Raw genomic sequence first — 15,344 nt, forward strand, 5'->3', positions numbered from 1 at the left:
TCCATCACTCCTCTGCAGCAGTGAAGGATCGGAGGTCCAGCCTCCGCCTGTGGCTGCAGCCCCGTCCTCCACCATCCTCTGCTTGGCTCCCTCTGCTCCAGCCACCAAGACCCCTTCTCGTCCCGCATTCACCAGGCTCTTCCACCTGGCAGAGCCGGCCTTCTCTGTCTTGAACCCCCTTCCTCCTCTTCTTGCACCTGGTGGCTCTGACTCATCCTTCAGCTGTTGGCTTCAAAGTCTCATCTCCAGAAAGCCTTCCCTTACTTCCCCGGCCGGGTCAAAGGCAAACCCCTCGGTACCCGCGACCCTCGGGGCGCTGGGCGCCCCTTCTTCAACCCCGAGACACAGCTGCCATTTTACATCTGCTCGTGGAGACGGTCTGATTAGCATCCATCTCTGGCAGGGTCAGCTCCATCGGGGTGAGGACCCGTTGTGCTTGGGCCCACTGTTCCCGTCTCTGTGTCAGGAGAACACACTCGATACACTCCTGCTACCTTCCTGACCACGGACGGGCGTCCGGGCTCAGGTGCACAGAGATGCGGCTGAGACCAGGGGCTGGGCTGAAGAGAGCGCTGATGGAACTGCCAGGCGCTGCTCCATGGGGAGCTGTCAGACTGGGAGACGGATGGGGCTGGATGTCAAGACGCCAAAGTGCCTCTCCCACCCGCCCAGCAGGCCGGCTGCAGCACTGAGAACGGGGCGCTGGACTGGATCAGGGAGGGGGAGAGACAAGGGCAGTGGGGGGCGGGGGCGATGGAGCCCGCTGGGTCTCGCCTCCATCAGCCTCCGGCCTGGAGCCCACAGAGCCAGGCCAGGCTGGAAGGTGCTGAAGTAGCTCTGTGCTCACCTGGACCAATAGACCATTCAGCGGCAACGAACCACAGCCGTGCACACACAGGCAAACGTGGAGCCTTAAGAACCAACTTTAAGCCAGGCACTGGAGATGCCGACGGAGAGCACATGCAAACATCCTATCTCGTGAAACCCCAGTGTGGGAACAGAACTTCATTTAAAGCCATTTAATCTCATCCCAAAGCTTGAATCCCTCCTCTCATGTCTCCGCGAGGAGATTGCATGTGCAGCCTCGTCTACACACCACATGAATGAAACCCACTGGTTCTCAGCACACGTGTGGAGCTGCTAAAAATTTCCTTCATCCACGGCCACCCGTCTTTCCACGCACTACTCCTGCCTGGCAGGCCAGCAGGTCCACTCCCGCAGCCCCAGCCCACACGCACACGGGTCTCCTTTGACCTCCCGGCACAAACTCCGGACGGTCATCGGTGGCTTTCTGTCTCCCACACACAGACCCGTTGTCTCAAGGAACAGCACGAGGCTAGAGACCCGCATGCCAGGAAAAAAGAAACAGACCTCCGAGGTTTCTGTCCTGCTTTCCTGATTTGAACGTCTACTAGAAGGACAGAACCTGTGTTTCCCCCTGGCCATTGTCTGTTTCATGAACCTTTGTGTGTACTTTGTATGTACACATGTATACGTGTGTGTACGTGTGTGCATTGTGCATCTGCAAGAGGTGGGGGCCAAGAGCGGGTGTTCGGACTTCCCTGGCTCCTAAGTAACTCCCAGAATGGATTCTGGGGCATGAAGTCAGGCGGACGGCATTGATGCTCTCTGACAAAGGGGAGTATTTCTGGTCCTTGAGGGGGGCAGTCCCCTATGTCATCCTCAGGAAAGCCTCCTTTCTCTGCAGTATATCTTCCCTGGAAGGGTGTTTGCACTCGTTTCTGCCTGCCGCCCGTCCCCCCACAGGTGCAGGGTCCCCCACTCTAACGCCCTCCCTCCCCGTCCTGTGCTCAGAGAACGAGGGCTCCCCTTCGACATTCTCACAGCATCTTGCCCAGCCCGCCCCTTCTCTGCGCCCTCTCCGCCATCCACCTGGTCAACCTGTCGCGGACTCCCTTGTCTCATCGCCTTCCCCTCCCTTCCCCTGGCTCCCTCATCTTTCTGAGACCCCTGAAGAGTTGATTGAAGGCAATGGGAAGATGTGTGTGTGTGTGTGTGGGGGTCTGTTCTCTGGCTGGGGCTGGGGCTGGGGGAGAGGAGAGAGGGAAGGGGAGATGGTGGAAGGGCAAGAGCGCCCCTCCTCGGGGTGATGGCCACGGTCCAACTTGGGAGGGTTTAGTGGGAAAAGAACTCCCCGAGGATGACAGTGGAGGACAGTGCCTGGGACAGGTCCCCACAGATGAGGCTGCTGCCCCCCAAAGGGGAGACACTTAGGCAGCTGGGCAGCAACACTGAGGGGAGGCAGGGGAGGATGGGACCCGGGAGCGGCCCTCGGGGTCACTAGGATCTCAGGTTTCTAGGTCCTGGGGGCCAGAGACTCACCCCACGAAGTAGGAGATGATGAGAAGCTGAACCGCTCGGTTGATGATCCCAATGGTCCAGCTCTTCACGACCACCGACTTGGTGGTCTCGTAGGTGAAGAAATCTGAGATGCAGTTCATGCTGAGAGAATGACCCCTCAGGAGAGACCCGATGGTGGACTCAGGAGGGAGGGGTCATCCAGATGGAGGCTGGGAGGGGGGGCGGCTTAGAGGGGGCTTGAGGAGCCTGTTCCTTTAAGTCAGGCAACCCTAGCTCGGGGCTCAGCTTCTCTCTGCTCTCCACCCTGTGGGCTGCAAAGAGTCCAAGGCCAGGGTGGGGGACCCCCTTTTTGTTGGTCTCCACCCCACTCCCCTATGATGTCACGGCAGGGGTGGGGTCTCCAATCCCAGGCTCCTGATTGCCTGGGATGCAGCTGGCCGGGGCCCTCTGGGACTTATGCTTTATCTGCACTCTGTCTACCGCTTCGGTTCTGTTCTCTTGTGCTGCGTCTCCATCCCAGCTCACCAGCTGCTCCACGCTCTCCTGAAAGCCCCTTGCAATACCCCACCCCACCCACCTAGCAGCCTGCTTGAGCTGAGTTTATTCCTGTCTTCCTATAGCGCTCAATTCTACAGACACTCCGCTCTTTTCAAGAGCTGCTATCGGGACAGCGTGGGTGGGGGGAGGGGTGGTCTCCTGAACCTTTCTCCTGGTCTCAGGGGAGAGGGTAACTAAAGAGTCACTTAGTTTCTATTTCCTATTCATCCTGGCAGTGGCTGAAGTTCTACTTCCAGCACTGCATTATAACACTGGGTGTTTTTTGGGGGGAGGGTTGTTTTTCTGTCAGTGTATTTATCTGAATCATCTGTTTGATTACATGCTCCTGGAAGCTTGGAGCTGTTTCCATCTTGCTTGCTAGTTTCCTCAAATCCTACCACTGTGTCGGAGCTCAATGCATATTTATTGAATCTAGTTGAATTTATGTTGCTAGAGAGTGTGGGAACAGCCATCACCCAGAGGGTAAAGCCATGAGTTCTGGGAACAACGGTGCGTTTACTTTGTCTCTTGTCCCAGGATCAAAGCTACTGGTTAACCACAGGTCAGGCTGTCAGAGAAATGTTCAAGTTTCAACATTCTGCCCTAATGTCTCCATGCACGACACATATCGTCAGTCATTCTGAAATACAGAGTCACGGTGAGGATGACAGAGGAGAGCTAGACCGTGGTAGATCTGTCTTCAACTCTGTCGCCAACTGAGACCCCAGGGCTCCTCCCCTAAGGGCCTCAGCTTTCCCCATCTGCAAAATGAGGTTGGAGCGTAGAAACCCAGACATCTCTCCCAAGTCCGGCCGCCTCTGATTTTGCAAGATGCACCTCAGGACTCTAGAAGGTGGGGGTGTGGGGGTGGCTGGCTTCCGCAGTCCCAGGGTGATAGGCTTTCAAAGCAGTTGTGGCTCCGTGATTAACCTGACACCAGCGCTTGAACTTGGCATGGCCGCTGGCCAGCCCCTTCCAGGCAATTCACAACTTGTAGGGGCTGCTGGAAGTTTCGGGGGTGCAGCGAGCTCATTTGCAAAAGGACCCAGTCCTCTCTGGACAGGAGAGGGTGGTGCCGTCACAGCGACATCAACGCCTGCATTCTCCTGGAAGCCAGTGGGAGGGGGCACTTCTCTGCACAACTCTTCCAATCTTTTCCTTCTTGGGTCAGACTCCTTTCGGCTTTACAGAAACCACTATTGTACAGGAGATACACGCCCTCATTGCAAGAGCCACGCGCTTCGGGACCCAGTCTGATAAAAACACTACGCAAATTCTCTTCTAAAAAGCCTAGGCGTCTTTAGCGTTTAAGGGGCCCCCGATTTCCGGGCCCGAGGGTCGGGGGCAGCGCGGGCGGGCGGGCGGAGCCGGGGTCAGCGGCCGCGCGGGCGGGAGGGGCCGGGTACGCCCCGCGGGGCCTCCGGCGCTGCCGGCGCTCTAGCCGGGCGCCTCGCGGGCGGCGCCTCTCTAGCCGGCAGCCGTCTCTGTGGCCAGCGCTTCCGGTGGCGGGACGCGGGGCCGCGCACGCGGGAAGAGCCTGCTCAGCGCCCCTGCCCGGCCCCCGCCCGCGCCGTCCCCCCGCCCCGGCGCGCCTACCGCCCGGGCGCCGGCGGCCGCGAGGCTCCGGCACGAGGAGGTGGGTGGTCGCCGGCCGCGTGCAGGGCGCGGGCCCGGCTCCCCCGCGGGGTGCGCGCGGTGGGCCGGCCCGCGTTGGAGGCGGGCGGCCGCGGGCGAGTCCATTTTGGGGGGCGGGGGGAGCTGTGGCTCTGGGGGCGCTGGGGGGTCTGGGGGGGGCGCCCTGCGCGCTGAGTCGGCCGGGCCCGGGGGGCTGCGCTGTTCGGTGCCGCGGCGCCCGGTGCAGCGCCCAGGTCGGGTGTCGGGTTGTGGGTGGGGGGTTGTGTCAGCACTTCTTGGGGCAGGCCTGGCACCCCAGGAATGGGCCCGGCACCCCCCAGGAATGGGCCCGGCACCCCAGGACTGGGCCCGGGCCCCCGGGCGGAGGAGATAGGACGCATGCCCGGTGCAGCGGGCCCATCCGGGGGCACCGTGAGCGTCTGTCCTTCCTATCCACCTCTCTCTCTCTCTCTCGAATCCAGATCCCCAGCGCGCCCTCCGTCTGCGCGCCCACCCAGGAGTTTCGGGGGTACCAACAGGGCTAGGTCAGCATGGCAGAAACCCTGGAGTTCAACGACGTGTATCAGGAGGTGAAGGGCTCCATGGTGAGAAGGGCCCCGCGGAGGGAGGGGAGTGGACCTGCAGGGCCACTGATCATGCCCATGCTCTGCATGGGCATGCTGGTTTGGAAAAGGGCTCAGAGTACCCGTGTGTGCTTAGGGTTCCCCCCAACTGAGAAGCGGTGCCCAGGGAAAGGACCAGAATCAGGTCCGCTTGAGGGCCTCACAGCTGCTATACCCAGTCCCGGAGCCTGGAAAGTGAGACCCTGCAAGGGTTGTGGATGCCTGAGCCAGGATTAGAGCCCAAGGGTCCTAGCGGGCTTGTCTCCCTTTACCAGCCCTCAGGGCTCCTCACGGCTGCTGCTGCTCCAGTCTGTGGATGTCAGGCGGGCCCAGATGGGGCGCCAGGTGGGACTGACCCTGGTCTGCTGCTCTGTGGCGTCCCCACACATTTGGGCCTGTTTACCCCACAGAATGATGGTCGGCTGAGGCTGAGCCGCCAGGGCATCATCTTTAAGAACAGTAAGACGGGCAAGGTGGACAACATCCAGGCCGGGGAGCTGACCGAAGGCATCTGGCGCCGGGTGGCTCTGGGCCACGGGCTTAAACTGCTCACGAAGAACGGACATGTCTATAAGTATGACGGCTTCCGGGAATCGGTGAGACACCCTGTTGCCATCGCCCCCTCTTGACTGCCATCACCTCCTCTTGACTATGTATCTCCTTTAGTTTTAATCCTCTAGACAGACAGTTACCCCTTCTTCTGGTAACTGTGCGATCGCTGGTTTGGGCTCCTTACAGCAGCACCAGTGAAGCTGTTAAGCAATCAACGTTCAGTTTTGGGTCAGTCTCAGGAGTTTCTGGAGAAGGCAATGGCACCCCACTCCAGTACTCTTGCCTGGAAAATCCCATGGACGGAGGAGCCTGGTAGGCTGCAGTCCATGGGGTCTCTAAGAGTCGGACACGACTGAGCGACTTCACTTTCACTTTCATGCATTGGGGGAGGAAATGGCAGCCCACTCCAGTGTTCTTGCCTGGAGAATCCCAGGGATGGCGGGGCCTGGTGGGCTGCCGTCTATGGGGTCCCACAGAGTCGGACACGACTGAAACGACTTAGCAGCAGCAGGAGTTTCTTTGTGCCCTGACTCCAGAAGTTTTTCTACTGTTTTGATTTTGTTTTTTTTTGGTGTCTTCTGCTTGTTGTCTTTATCCAGGTTCTGGGTCTTACCTGATGCTTTAGTTTGGGTTTTGTTTTTCCATTGTGACCTGCGTGCATTCAAGACTTTACTTCATTTTCGTTTCCATTTTCGGTAAAGCAATACCTATACAAACTCAGAAAAAACATTGTGAGACCCCTGACTGGGAATGTCAGCCCCTTACTTTATTCCTCCCCCAGGCTGAGAAATAACCTTTTCCCAGTCTTTTAAACAGTTTTATAGCTGTGACTCTTAAGTCACCAAGGATTTCTGATACAAGGTATACTGGGACAGCTTCTCAGAAACAGATAATCCCAGAACATTCAAGTTTGTGTTCAGGCCATCAGGAGTTTACTGGGCTGGTTCTCTTTCCTCTCCCTACAGGAGTTTGAGAAACTCTCTGATTTCTTCAAAACTCACTATCGCCTGGAGCTAATGGAGAAGGACCTGTGTGTGAAGGGCTGGAACTGGGGAACCGTGAAGTTTGGTGGTGAGTCCTGCGGGAGATTGAGGTTTCGGGGGAGGAGGAAAGATGAAAGATTTCCCCCTTTAACTTGTCTTGCTCTCTCTCTGCTACTGCCTCTGATCTCTTGTCCATTTGTAAACGATCGTGTGTTTATCGAGGACCAACGGTGTATTAGGGGGTCTGGGATAAACAGACAGCCCCTGGGCCCTCTCCACAGGGAGCCTGCGGTCTGGTGGGAGCGCAGTTTATGCTGAGCCAGGGGAAGGGCCTGTGGATGGATCGTCCGCCTTTTCCCCACAGGGCAGCTGCTTTCCTTCGACATTGGCGACCAGCCGGTCTTCGAGATCCCTCTCAGCAATGTGTCCCAGTGCACCACCGGCAAGAACGAGGTGACGCTGGAATTCCACCAGAACGATGACGCAGAGGTCTCCCTCATGGAGGTGCGCTTCTACGTGCCGCCCACCCAGGAGGACGGCGTGGACCCCGTCGAGGTGAGGCTTTCCGCGGTGCTGAGCGGGCCCTGGATAGCCCCGCGGCTGGCTCCCAGCGGCTCGATGACCCGCGTGTGCTTCGTCAGGCCTTCGCCCAGAACGTGCTGTCAAAGGCGGACGTGATCCAGGCCACCGGAGACGCCATCTGCATCTTCCGGGAGCTGCAGTGTCTGACGCCCCGAGGCCGCTACGACATCCGCATCTACCCCACCTTCCTGCACCTGCACGGCAAGACCTTCGACTACAAGATCCCCTACACCACGGTGCTGCGGCTCTTCCTGCTGCCCCACAAGGACCAGCGCCAGATGTTCTTTGTGGTAAGCTGGAACCCCTGGGGCCCGCCAGGTCTTTGGGAGGAAGATGTCACCCGTGTCTGTCTAGTTCATCCGCTGGTCCTCCAAGCCCTGGCTGGCGCTGAACCCGGTCGGTCCTTCCCCCGCAGATCAGCCTGGACCCCCCCATCAAGCAGGGTCAGACTCGCTACCACTTCCTCATCCTGCTCTTCTCCAAGGACGAGGACATCTCCCTGACGCTCAACATGAACGAGTGAGTGAGGCTGTCCCTGGCCTGGGCAGGGGGCGGGTGGACGGGCGGAAGGCCGCAGCGCCCCCGCCCGCCTCTTGCTGTCCTCAGGGAGGAGGTGGAGAAGCGCTTTGAGGGGCGGCTCACCAAGAACATGTCGGGATCCCTCTATGAGATGGTCAGCCGGGTCATGAAAGCGCTGGTGAACCGCAAGATCACGGTCCCGGGCAACTTCCAAGGGTGAGCACACCGGCCTGGGCCGCTGCCTGCTGTGGGAGGCGGGGGGTGCACTAACCCCTGCTGGGAACGCCACCCCGCGGGGCCCTGGGTGGGCGGTCGCTGGAGGGGGCAGCCCCTTGAGGCTTACACACCGGGGGACCTGGGGCACGCCGTGTGCCTGCTGCCCAGGCGGCACTGACCGTGCCACCTCCCCAGGCACTCGGGGGCCCAGTGCATCACCTGCTCCTACAAGGCCAGCTCAGGGCTGCTGTACCCCCTGGAGCGGGGCTTCATCTACGTCCACAAGCCGCCCGTGCACATCCGCTTCGACGAGATCTCCTTTGTCAACTTCGCCCGCGGGACCACCACCACGCGTTCCTTTGACTTTGAAATTGAGACCAAGCAGGGCACCCAGTATACCTTCAGCAGCATTGAGAGGTGAGCGCCTCTGCCCAGCCCTCCTGGGCACCCTGGCCCTGACCCAGCCTCCTCCACTGGGCGGCCCGGCCTCTCCAGGCCGGTGACTCTTCTCTGACACGTCAAGCCTTGAGCAGAGTTTCTCTTCTGCTGCCTGGAATTTGGCCTTCTCCCTTGGGGTGCTTAGCCTTTGGCAGCCGCTGCATTGCTTGCTTTCTGTACTTAAAAAAATCCGAGTGCCGTGTGTGTTTGGTACTAGCCCTCCTCCTCTTCCCGCACAATGGAAATGCTATCTCCCTCTTTCCTTGAATGATCTCTGTGCCCGAGGACAGCAGCTGCTCACTGAATGCCGGCTGGGGGCTGCATGTTTCACAGACACGTTCACAGTCAACCTTCAGAGCAGCCTGAGAAGGCTGGGCTGCTGCTGTTGCTAAGTCACTTCAGTCGTGTCCGACTCTCATCGACCGCATGGACTGCAGCCCACCAGGCTTCTCTGCCCATAGGATTCTCCAGGCAAGAGTACTGGAGTGGGGTGCCATTGCCTTCTCCAGAAGGCTGGGTTACAGACTAGCAAAATGCCCAGCCCGCCTCCCCACTGCTTGAGCATGTTGGTGGACAGGCACACACTCCTTTCTGCCTTTTATTCCTCTGAAATCTGAAGATCCTGTAAGTTTTCTTCAAGACCAGCGCCTGACTCTTCTCTGCCTGTTGTTCGCCAGGGGTCTCTGAGATCCTGGGCGTGATCGAGCTGTCATGCGGCCCCTGGGGGGTGTCAGGACAGCCCGCAGCCCAGCCCGTGTTGGACCTGCCCATTGGGTAACGGGCCCCTTTCCTCTCAGGGAGGAGTACGGCAAGCTGTTCGACTTCGTCAACGCCAAGAAGCTCAACATCAAAAACCGAGGGCTGAAAGAGGTATCTGGGCGTGCTTGGGAGGAGCCTCGCCTGCTCTCTCTGTCGGGGAAGGGGCTGGGGTTGGTGCGGCTTCTTTTTCACTCTTTCTTCTCTTCTCGCCCTTGTAGAAAAAAGAGGTGCGTGAGACCCTCTCCCCTCCGGGTACAGGTTTCCTGGCATGACCTTAGAGCAGGCTCCGCAGCCCCCCAGGGGCCCCCCGGGGGCCGGGCGCGGGAGGGGCTTGGACTAACCGGGTCGCCAGGGAGTCGGGCAGACGCTCTGCGCCGAGCTGTGTGTGGACATGCGGTCCTGGGGCTCCAGGCGTGGTTGCTCCCAGCTGCTCACAGGCATGGGGACAGCTTCCGCGGGTGCGGGGTGGGGGGCTGGCCCTGAGCCCCATGCCCGCCCTGCAGGGCATGAACCCCAGCTACGACGAATACGCTGACTCGGACGAAGACCAGCACGACGCCTACCTGGAACGGATGAAGGAGGAGGGCAAGATCCGCGAGGAGAACGCCAACGACAGCAGCGATGAATCGGGAGAGGAGACCGGTGGGCTGGGCGGCCTGGCGGGGAGCGGGGTGGGGTCTTCTGGGGGCGGAGCTCACGCGGCCTGTGCTCTTTTTCAGATGAGTCCTTCAACCCGGGTGAAGAGGAGGAGGATGTGGCAGAGGAGTGAGTCGTGGGTCTACCCGGCGGGGTGAGGGTGGCCCGTAAGCTTCAGGAACCGGAATACCTCTGGGCGTTCCCAAGTCCCGGAGTTACCTACTGACCGAGGGTAGAAAAGTGACTGCTGCTGAAGTGATACAGGGACATGTTTTAAGGTTGTTAAGATGCTTTGTAAGTGCGAAGCGCCTCCTGAAACCAGAAAAGGACAGTGGAGAGAACGGTGGTAGGGGCAGAGCTTGCCTGCTTCCCAGCTGCGGTCCTCAGGTCAGGCGGTGCATGCATCTCTGTCTTCCCCTATGAGATGGTAGTGTCCATCACGACTTTTTAAAAAAAAATTATTTTTGGCTGGGCTGGGTGTTAGTTGCTGGTTGCAGGCTTTCTCTGGTTGCGGCGAGCAGGGGCTGCTCTCTGCTTTCGGGGTGCGGGCTTTTCACTGCAGTGGCCTGTCTTGTTTTGGAGCAGGGGCTCTAGGGTGCGAGGGGCTTCAGGAATTGTGACTCATGGGGCTTAGCTGCTCTGCAGTGTGTTGGAATCTTCCCAGAGCAGGGATCAAACCCGTGTCCCACCGGGAAGTTCTCTATGGAGACTTCTTGATTGCCGATGTCAGAAATATGACTCAAACTGACTTTCGCGTAAGAGTGAGTTTTATTAGGTCATGGAACCAGAGAGCCTGGTGATAGGATTGGGCTCAGGCACCTGAATCCAGAGGCTTCCCTGGTGGCTCAGACAGTGAAGAATCCGCCTGCAATGCGGGAGATACGGGCTCCATCCCTGGGTGGGGACGATTTCCTGGAGAAGGGGATGGCAACCCACTCCAGTATCCTTGCCTGGAAAAATCCCATGGACAGAGGAGCCACAACTTAGCGACTAAACCACCACCACCACGACTGAATCCAGGTGCTCAAAAGTTGAGCGGAATATTAATTGTTACTTCTGATTTCCTTTTTTTTTAGATAGGTGCATGCATTGCTAAATGACCCTGAGCAGCATGGGGTAGGCTCAGTCCTACAATTTAACACTCAGAAGCGCTGCTTTTTTCAGAGCAGTGGTGAATAGTGTGGTTGCCTCCCCTTCCTGAGTCTGCGTTCTGAGATGTGCTCTGATGGGCCGGAATTAAGCCATGGACCCCCCCCCCCCACCCCGCTTAGAGCCTGTGGTTGGGGTGCGCTCCCCCTGAATGGGGCTGGGTGGTTCCCAACAGGAAATTGGAGTTCTCTTGTTCCAAAAGAATTAAAGGTTGGGCAGCAAAAAGAAAAAAAGGAAACTCTGCTGGAGTGCACTAGCTCTGCTTGCTGCACACTTGGGAGGGTCGGTGAGCAGTCGCTTGCGACAGTGCCTTGGAAAGGGCTCCTCACCGTGGTGCGGGCGTAAGGGCTCCACCTTCTGAGGGGCTGGGCGCGTGGATGGAGGGGACTGCTTAGGGGTACCGGGTTGGACTGAAGGTGGTCCCCCCACTTTTTACATGGTAGCTGATTATCTCTTCAACAGAGAAGACTGCAGGGTTAAAACAGTTAGCTCAGAGGAAGCGGTGAAGTGGACCTGGGGCATTTTCTGGGCAAGATGAGACCGTGGCTTCGTCTCCAGGGGCGTGGGGTCTAGGTTAGGCCGTGACCCAAGAAAGCCGCAGAGGCCCCCCCTGCGTCATTTGCGTCTTGCTGATGGATTTGACGAGGAAGCCGCTGCCACGGCTGGGTGGGGACCGGGTGGTTGAAGGCACGTCAGCAAGAGGAGGATGCGCGCCGCAGCCCTGCTCCGTCTCTGCTCCCTGGGCGGGGGTCTTGGGGCTCGCTGTCCTCCCGTCCTAAGCTGGTGGGTGGCTCTCCCCTCTCTCTGAGCCCTGCTGTCCTCGACAGGTTTGACAGCAACGCCTCCGCTAGCTCCTCCAGTAACGAGGGTGACAGCGACCGGGAAGAGAAGAAACGGAAGCAGCTTAAAAAGGCCAAGATGGCCAAGGACCGCAAGAGCCGCAAGAAGCCCCTGGAGGTGCAGACTGTGCTGGGCGGTGGGGGGTGGCCGTCCTCTTTCAGTCTTTCTGCAGTTCCCCCCACCCCGGTAAGGCCTGCGGACTGGTGCTGGCCTTGAGGAGGAGCCTGGAGAATTTTCAGTCTGGCCCTTGAGACAGTTAGCTTCTGGGAGATCCAAATTGGGAGTAGGCTTCTGTCCTGGAGCCCAAGGAGAGGGTTCCATGTGAGCTTAGGCTGGGGTGCAGAGCGGTGGAGGTCATGGTCTCCATCCCTGGGGGCTCTCCGTCTAGCCTGATGCTGCGCAGTCTTTTCTCCATTGTGTCCCTCTAAGAAGGAGCTCCAGGTCATCTCTTGGGGAGAATGTGGAGCTTTGTGGGCAGTAGGTGGCTGACGGCCTCTGGGTTCCTACACAGGTAAAGAAGGGCAAGGACCCCAACGCCCCCAAGAGGCCCATGTCTGCCTACATGCTGTGGCTGAACGCCAGCCGGGAGAAGATCAAGTCGGACCATCCAGGCATCAGCGTCACGGACCTCTCCAAGAAGGCGGGTGAGATCTGGAAGGGAATGTCCAAGGAGAAGAAGGAGGTAAGGAGCTGCGGATAGTCGGGACCCTGGGACCTGATGGAGGTGGGTGGGCCCAGGGCTATGGTTCTGTGCTGCTTTTGCCTGCATCGGGGCAGGGGTCTAATATATATATATATTTTCCTGTTTTTTTCATTCCCTGTGTGTGCGTGATTCAGGAGTGGGATCGCAAGGCTGAGGATGCCAGGAGGGAATATGAAAAAGCCATGAAGGAATATGAAGGCGGCCGTGGAGAGTCCTCCAAGAGGTGAGAGTTGGGAACAAAATGACCCAGGAGCTGCTTTTCTGGCAGGTATTTTTGCAGTTCCAGGTTGAGAATTGGGGTGTTAACAGACACGTTTCTGACTGCAGTAGGGCAGTGCTGCTCAGATCGGGGTAGGCAGTTGCCCAGGTACGGGGAATGGGCTAGAGGATTTCTGAAAGTAACTTGGATAAATACGGCTCATTTTCCTAAGAGCCATATTTTCCTTCAATTTTATTTCAAGGGGTGGGGGGGATTAAAAATGATTATTATTACGGAGCGTAATTCACATGAAATTTTAAAGGTAAAGTAACAGACGTTAGGAAGATCCCTTAGAGAAGGAAAGGGCAACGCACTCCAGTATTCTTGCCCGGGAAATGCCATGGACAGAGGAGCCTGGCAGGCTAGTCAGCGGTCTCTCAAAAGAGTGGGACACGACTTAGTGACTCACCAATAACAGACGTTAAGCAAGTTTTGCATATGGGGCTGCTTCAGGCTGTAGCCCCTGATCCTTCCTGTGATTCAGTTATGATGAGCTCCCCTGGGGCACTCAGGGCTGACACGCCTGGTTGTGTACGTTTAGTGTGAGCTGGGCAATGTGGCTGGGATTGGGAAAGGCCCTGTGAAAGCCAGGAGAGGTTCGGCCCTGATGATGCGGGGAACCCGAGGGCCCAGCACCCCCTTCCCTCTTGCTCACCTAGGGACAAGTCCAAGAAGAAGAAGAAAGTCAAAGTGAAGATGGAGAAGAAATCCACACCCTCCCGGGGCTCATCATCAAAGTCTTCTTCAAGGCAGCTGAGCGAGAGCTTCAAAAGCAAAGAGTTTGTGTCCAGTGACGAGAGCTCTTCCGGAGAAAATAAGGGCAAAAAGAAGAGAAGGCGGAGTGAGGTGTGGCGGGGCTTGGGGGGCCGTGGGGCATGGAAGGGTGGGGGCCGCTGGGCTGGTGGCGGGACAGACAGACGCTCCTGGACGGAGGGGTAATGAAGGGGAGCGGGTGGGTGGAATCTGTGCTTCTGAAGGCTAACACTGGGGTGCAGGGAGCGGGTAGCCAAGTGGGGGTCCTTCTCTGAAAAGTGGCTGGGGGGGAGGGTGGCCTGGACTCTGTACCTCTCCCCTGTAAGAGACCTTTGGCTTTCAGGACTCCGAAGAAGAGGAACTAGCCAGTACTCCCCCCAGCTCAGAAGACTCAGCATCAGGATCTGATGAATAGAGAAGAAGATTGTGTCTCCTGGGGCTTGCCCCGTCCCAGCCCGTCTCCCCACCCGTGTTTTGGTACCTGTTTTCTCCTATGAAATGCAGTCCTTGGGTTCTGTGCCATCTGAACAAGCTTTCCCGCTAGTCTGCACTTCCCTGGGGCCGCAGGGGAGGCGTCTCACCCTGCGGCTTCAGAAGATGGCTGTTTATAATCCGGGGAGACATCTGGTGGGGGCCAGGGCAGGGCTGGATCCCACCGCACGCCCTGCCTTCCCGCCCTTTGGGGTATAGCTGCTGCTTGTCCTGTACAAGTTGCCGCAGGCAGGGGTCCTGTGAGGGCAGGTCTGTAGCTCCTAACCGGGGCCTATTTCTACTTTTATTTTGTATTTCTGGTCTGTGAAAAATGAACATTTAATAAAGGGAACTGACTTTGGAAATCACGTCCTTAGGCCTTCTCTCTCACCCCGCTGTATGGCTCTCACTCTTTCTGGTGTTTACTGCACTCATCTGACCCTTCAGCTGGGAAGCGAGTCTCCAGGTACAGCCTGTTCTGTTCCCGGCTGGACAAGCATTGGTTTTCAGTCTCTTCTGGTGGGATGGGCCACCTGAGAGTCTAGAAATGACAGCTGATCTGATTAGGCCGTCTCTCTCACAGCGGCACTCCATTAGCGAAGCTGAGAGGGCGGCTCCGGCTCCAGCCTTCATCACCTGCGAGTCCAGGGTCTTGGAAGTCTTTCGATAATGGAATCAGGATTGACCAATCTTCCCCGCAAATGGGGGGGAATGGAAACCTGAGCCCGCAGAATTGGGGGGGAAGAGTGCTGTGTGTTGGGGTGGGGGTGGGGGTGTAGCCTGATAGGGGTTCGGGAAAGGGGTGGAGTATGTGTGAAGCCTTTCTTGTGGAGTATGCGGCATTGTTAGGCTGGGAGGAATTTATGTTGGGCGGGGCAGGCATGCCTGCTAAGCCGCTGCAGTCGAGTCCGACCCTCTGCGACCCTGTGTGGACTGCAGCCCGCCAGGCTCCTCTGTCCATGGGACTCTCCAGGCAGAGAGTGCCCCGCTCCAGGGGCCCTCCCTGACCAGGGATGTGCCACCTGGGAAGGGCGGGGGCAGGCGCCACAGGAGACGCGCGAGGGTGAGCGGTCATCCCCGCGGGCTGCAGACTGAGCCGGCGCGCGCGGAGAGCCCAGGGGCCGGCCCCTGGCTCTGGCCGGGGGAAACCTCTCCCGCGCGGGCCCCGCAGGGCGGCAGCCCGCCCACCGCCCGGGCCCGGGCCGCCTCCTCTCTAGGCCGCCGTCTCGGTGGCCTTCCGCCTCAGCGCCGAGTTGCGTCAGCTTCGCGGGGGTCCGAACCGGGGCGGGCCCTCGTGGGCCGGGGGCGGCTTTATTTGCATGCGCCCAGGCGAACTAGGCGGCGCGCGGTCACTGGCGAGGCGCCCCAACACTCGCCAGGCGCCCGGG

General features: G+C 58.7%; 2 protein-coding genes across 3 annotated transcripts in view; one reads left to right on the forward strand and one right to left on the reverse strand.

Moving 5' to 3' along the window:
• P2RX3 (purinergic receptor P2X 3) overlaps window positions 1-2,619 on the reverse strand; it is a 32,202-nt gene extending 29,583 nt beyond the window's left edge. The window contains exon 1 of the mRNA XM_045162908.1: window positions 2,344-2,619. Within this exon, the coding sequence (XP_045018843.1) occupies window positions 2,344-2,462 (119 nt within the window). The 5' untranslated portion in view covers window positions 2,463-2,619. The remainder of the gene's footprint in view (window positions 1-2,343) is intronic.
• A 1,722-nt stretch (window positions 2,620-4,341) lies between these two features.
• Window positions 4,342-14,321, forward strand: SSRP1 (structure specific recognition protein 1). Of its 2 annotated transcripts, XM_025266034.3 has the most exons (18): window positions 4,342-4,495; window positions 4,956-5,078; window positions 5,507-5,692; window positions 6,614-6,719; window positions 6,996-7,186; window positions 7,273-7,503; window positions 7,629-7,732; window positions 7,820-7,948; window positions 8,144-8,365; window positions 9,184-9,256; window positions 9,364-9,372; window positions 9,649-9,787; window positions 9,865-9,910; window positions 11,758-11,887; window positions 12,282-12,452; window positions 12,608-12,696; window positions 13,392-13,578; window positions 13,829-14,321. In XM_025266034.3, exons 2-18 carry the CDS (start codon window positions 5,025-5,027, stop codon window positions 13,898-13,900), a joined length of 2,139 nt encoding a protein of 712 aa, XP_025121819.1. In that variant the 5' UTR covers window positions 4,342-4,495; window positions 4,956-5,024; the 3' UTR covers window positions 13,901-14,321. The 2 variants fall into 2 exon arrangements, with proteins under 2 accessions (XP_025121819.1, XP_025121820.1); XM_025266035.3 differs by lacking the exon at window positions 9,364-9,372.
• Window positions 14,322-15,344: the final 1,023 nt, after the last annotated feature.

Source organism: Bubalus bubalis, chromosome 16 (assembly GCF_019923935.1).
Source record: "Bubalus bubalis isolate 160015118507 breed Murrah chromosome 16, NDDB_SH_1, whole genome shotgun sequence".
NCBI lineage: Eukaryota > Metazoa > Chordata > Mammalia > Artiodactyla > Bovidae > Bubalus > Bubalus bubalis.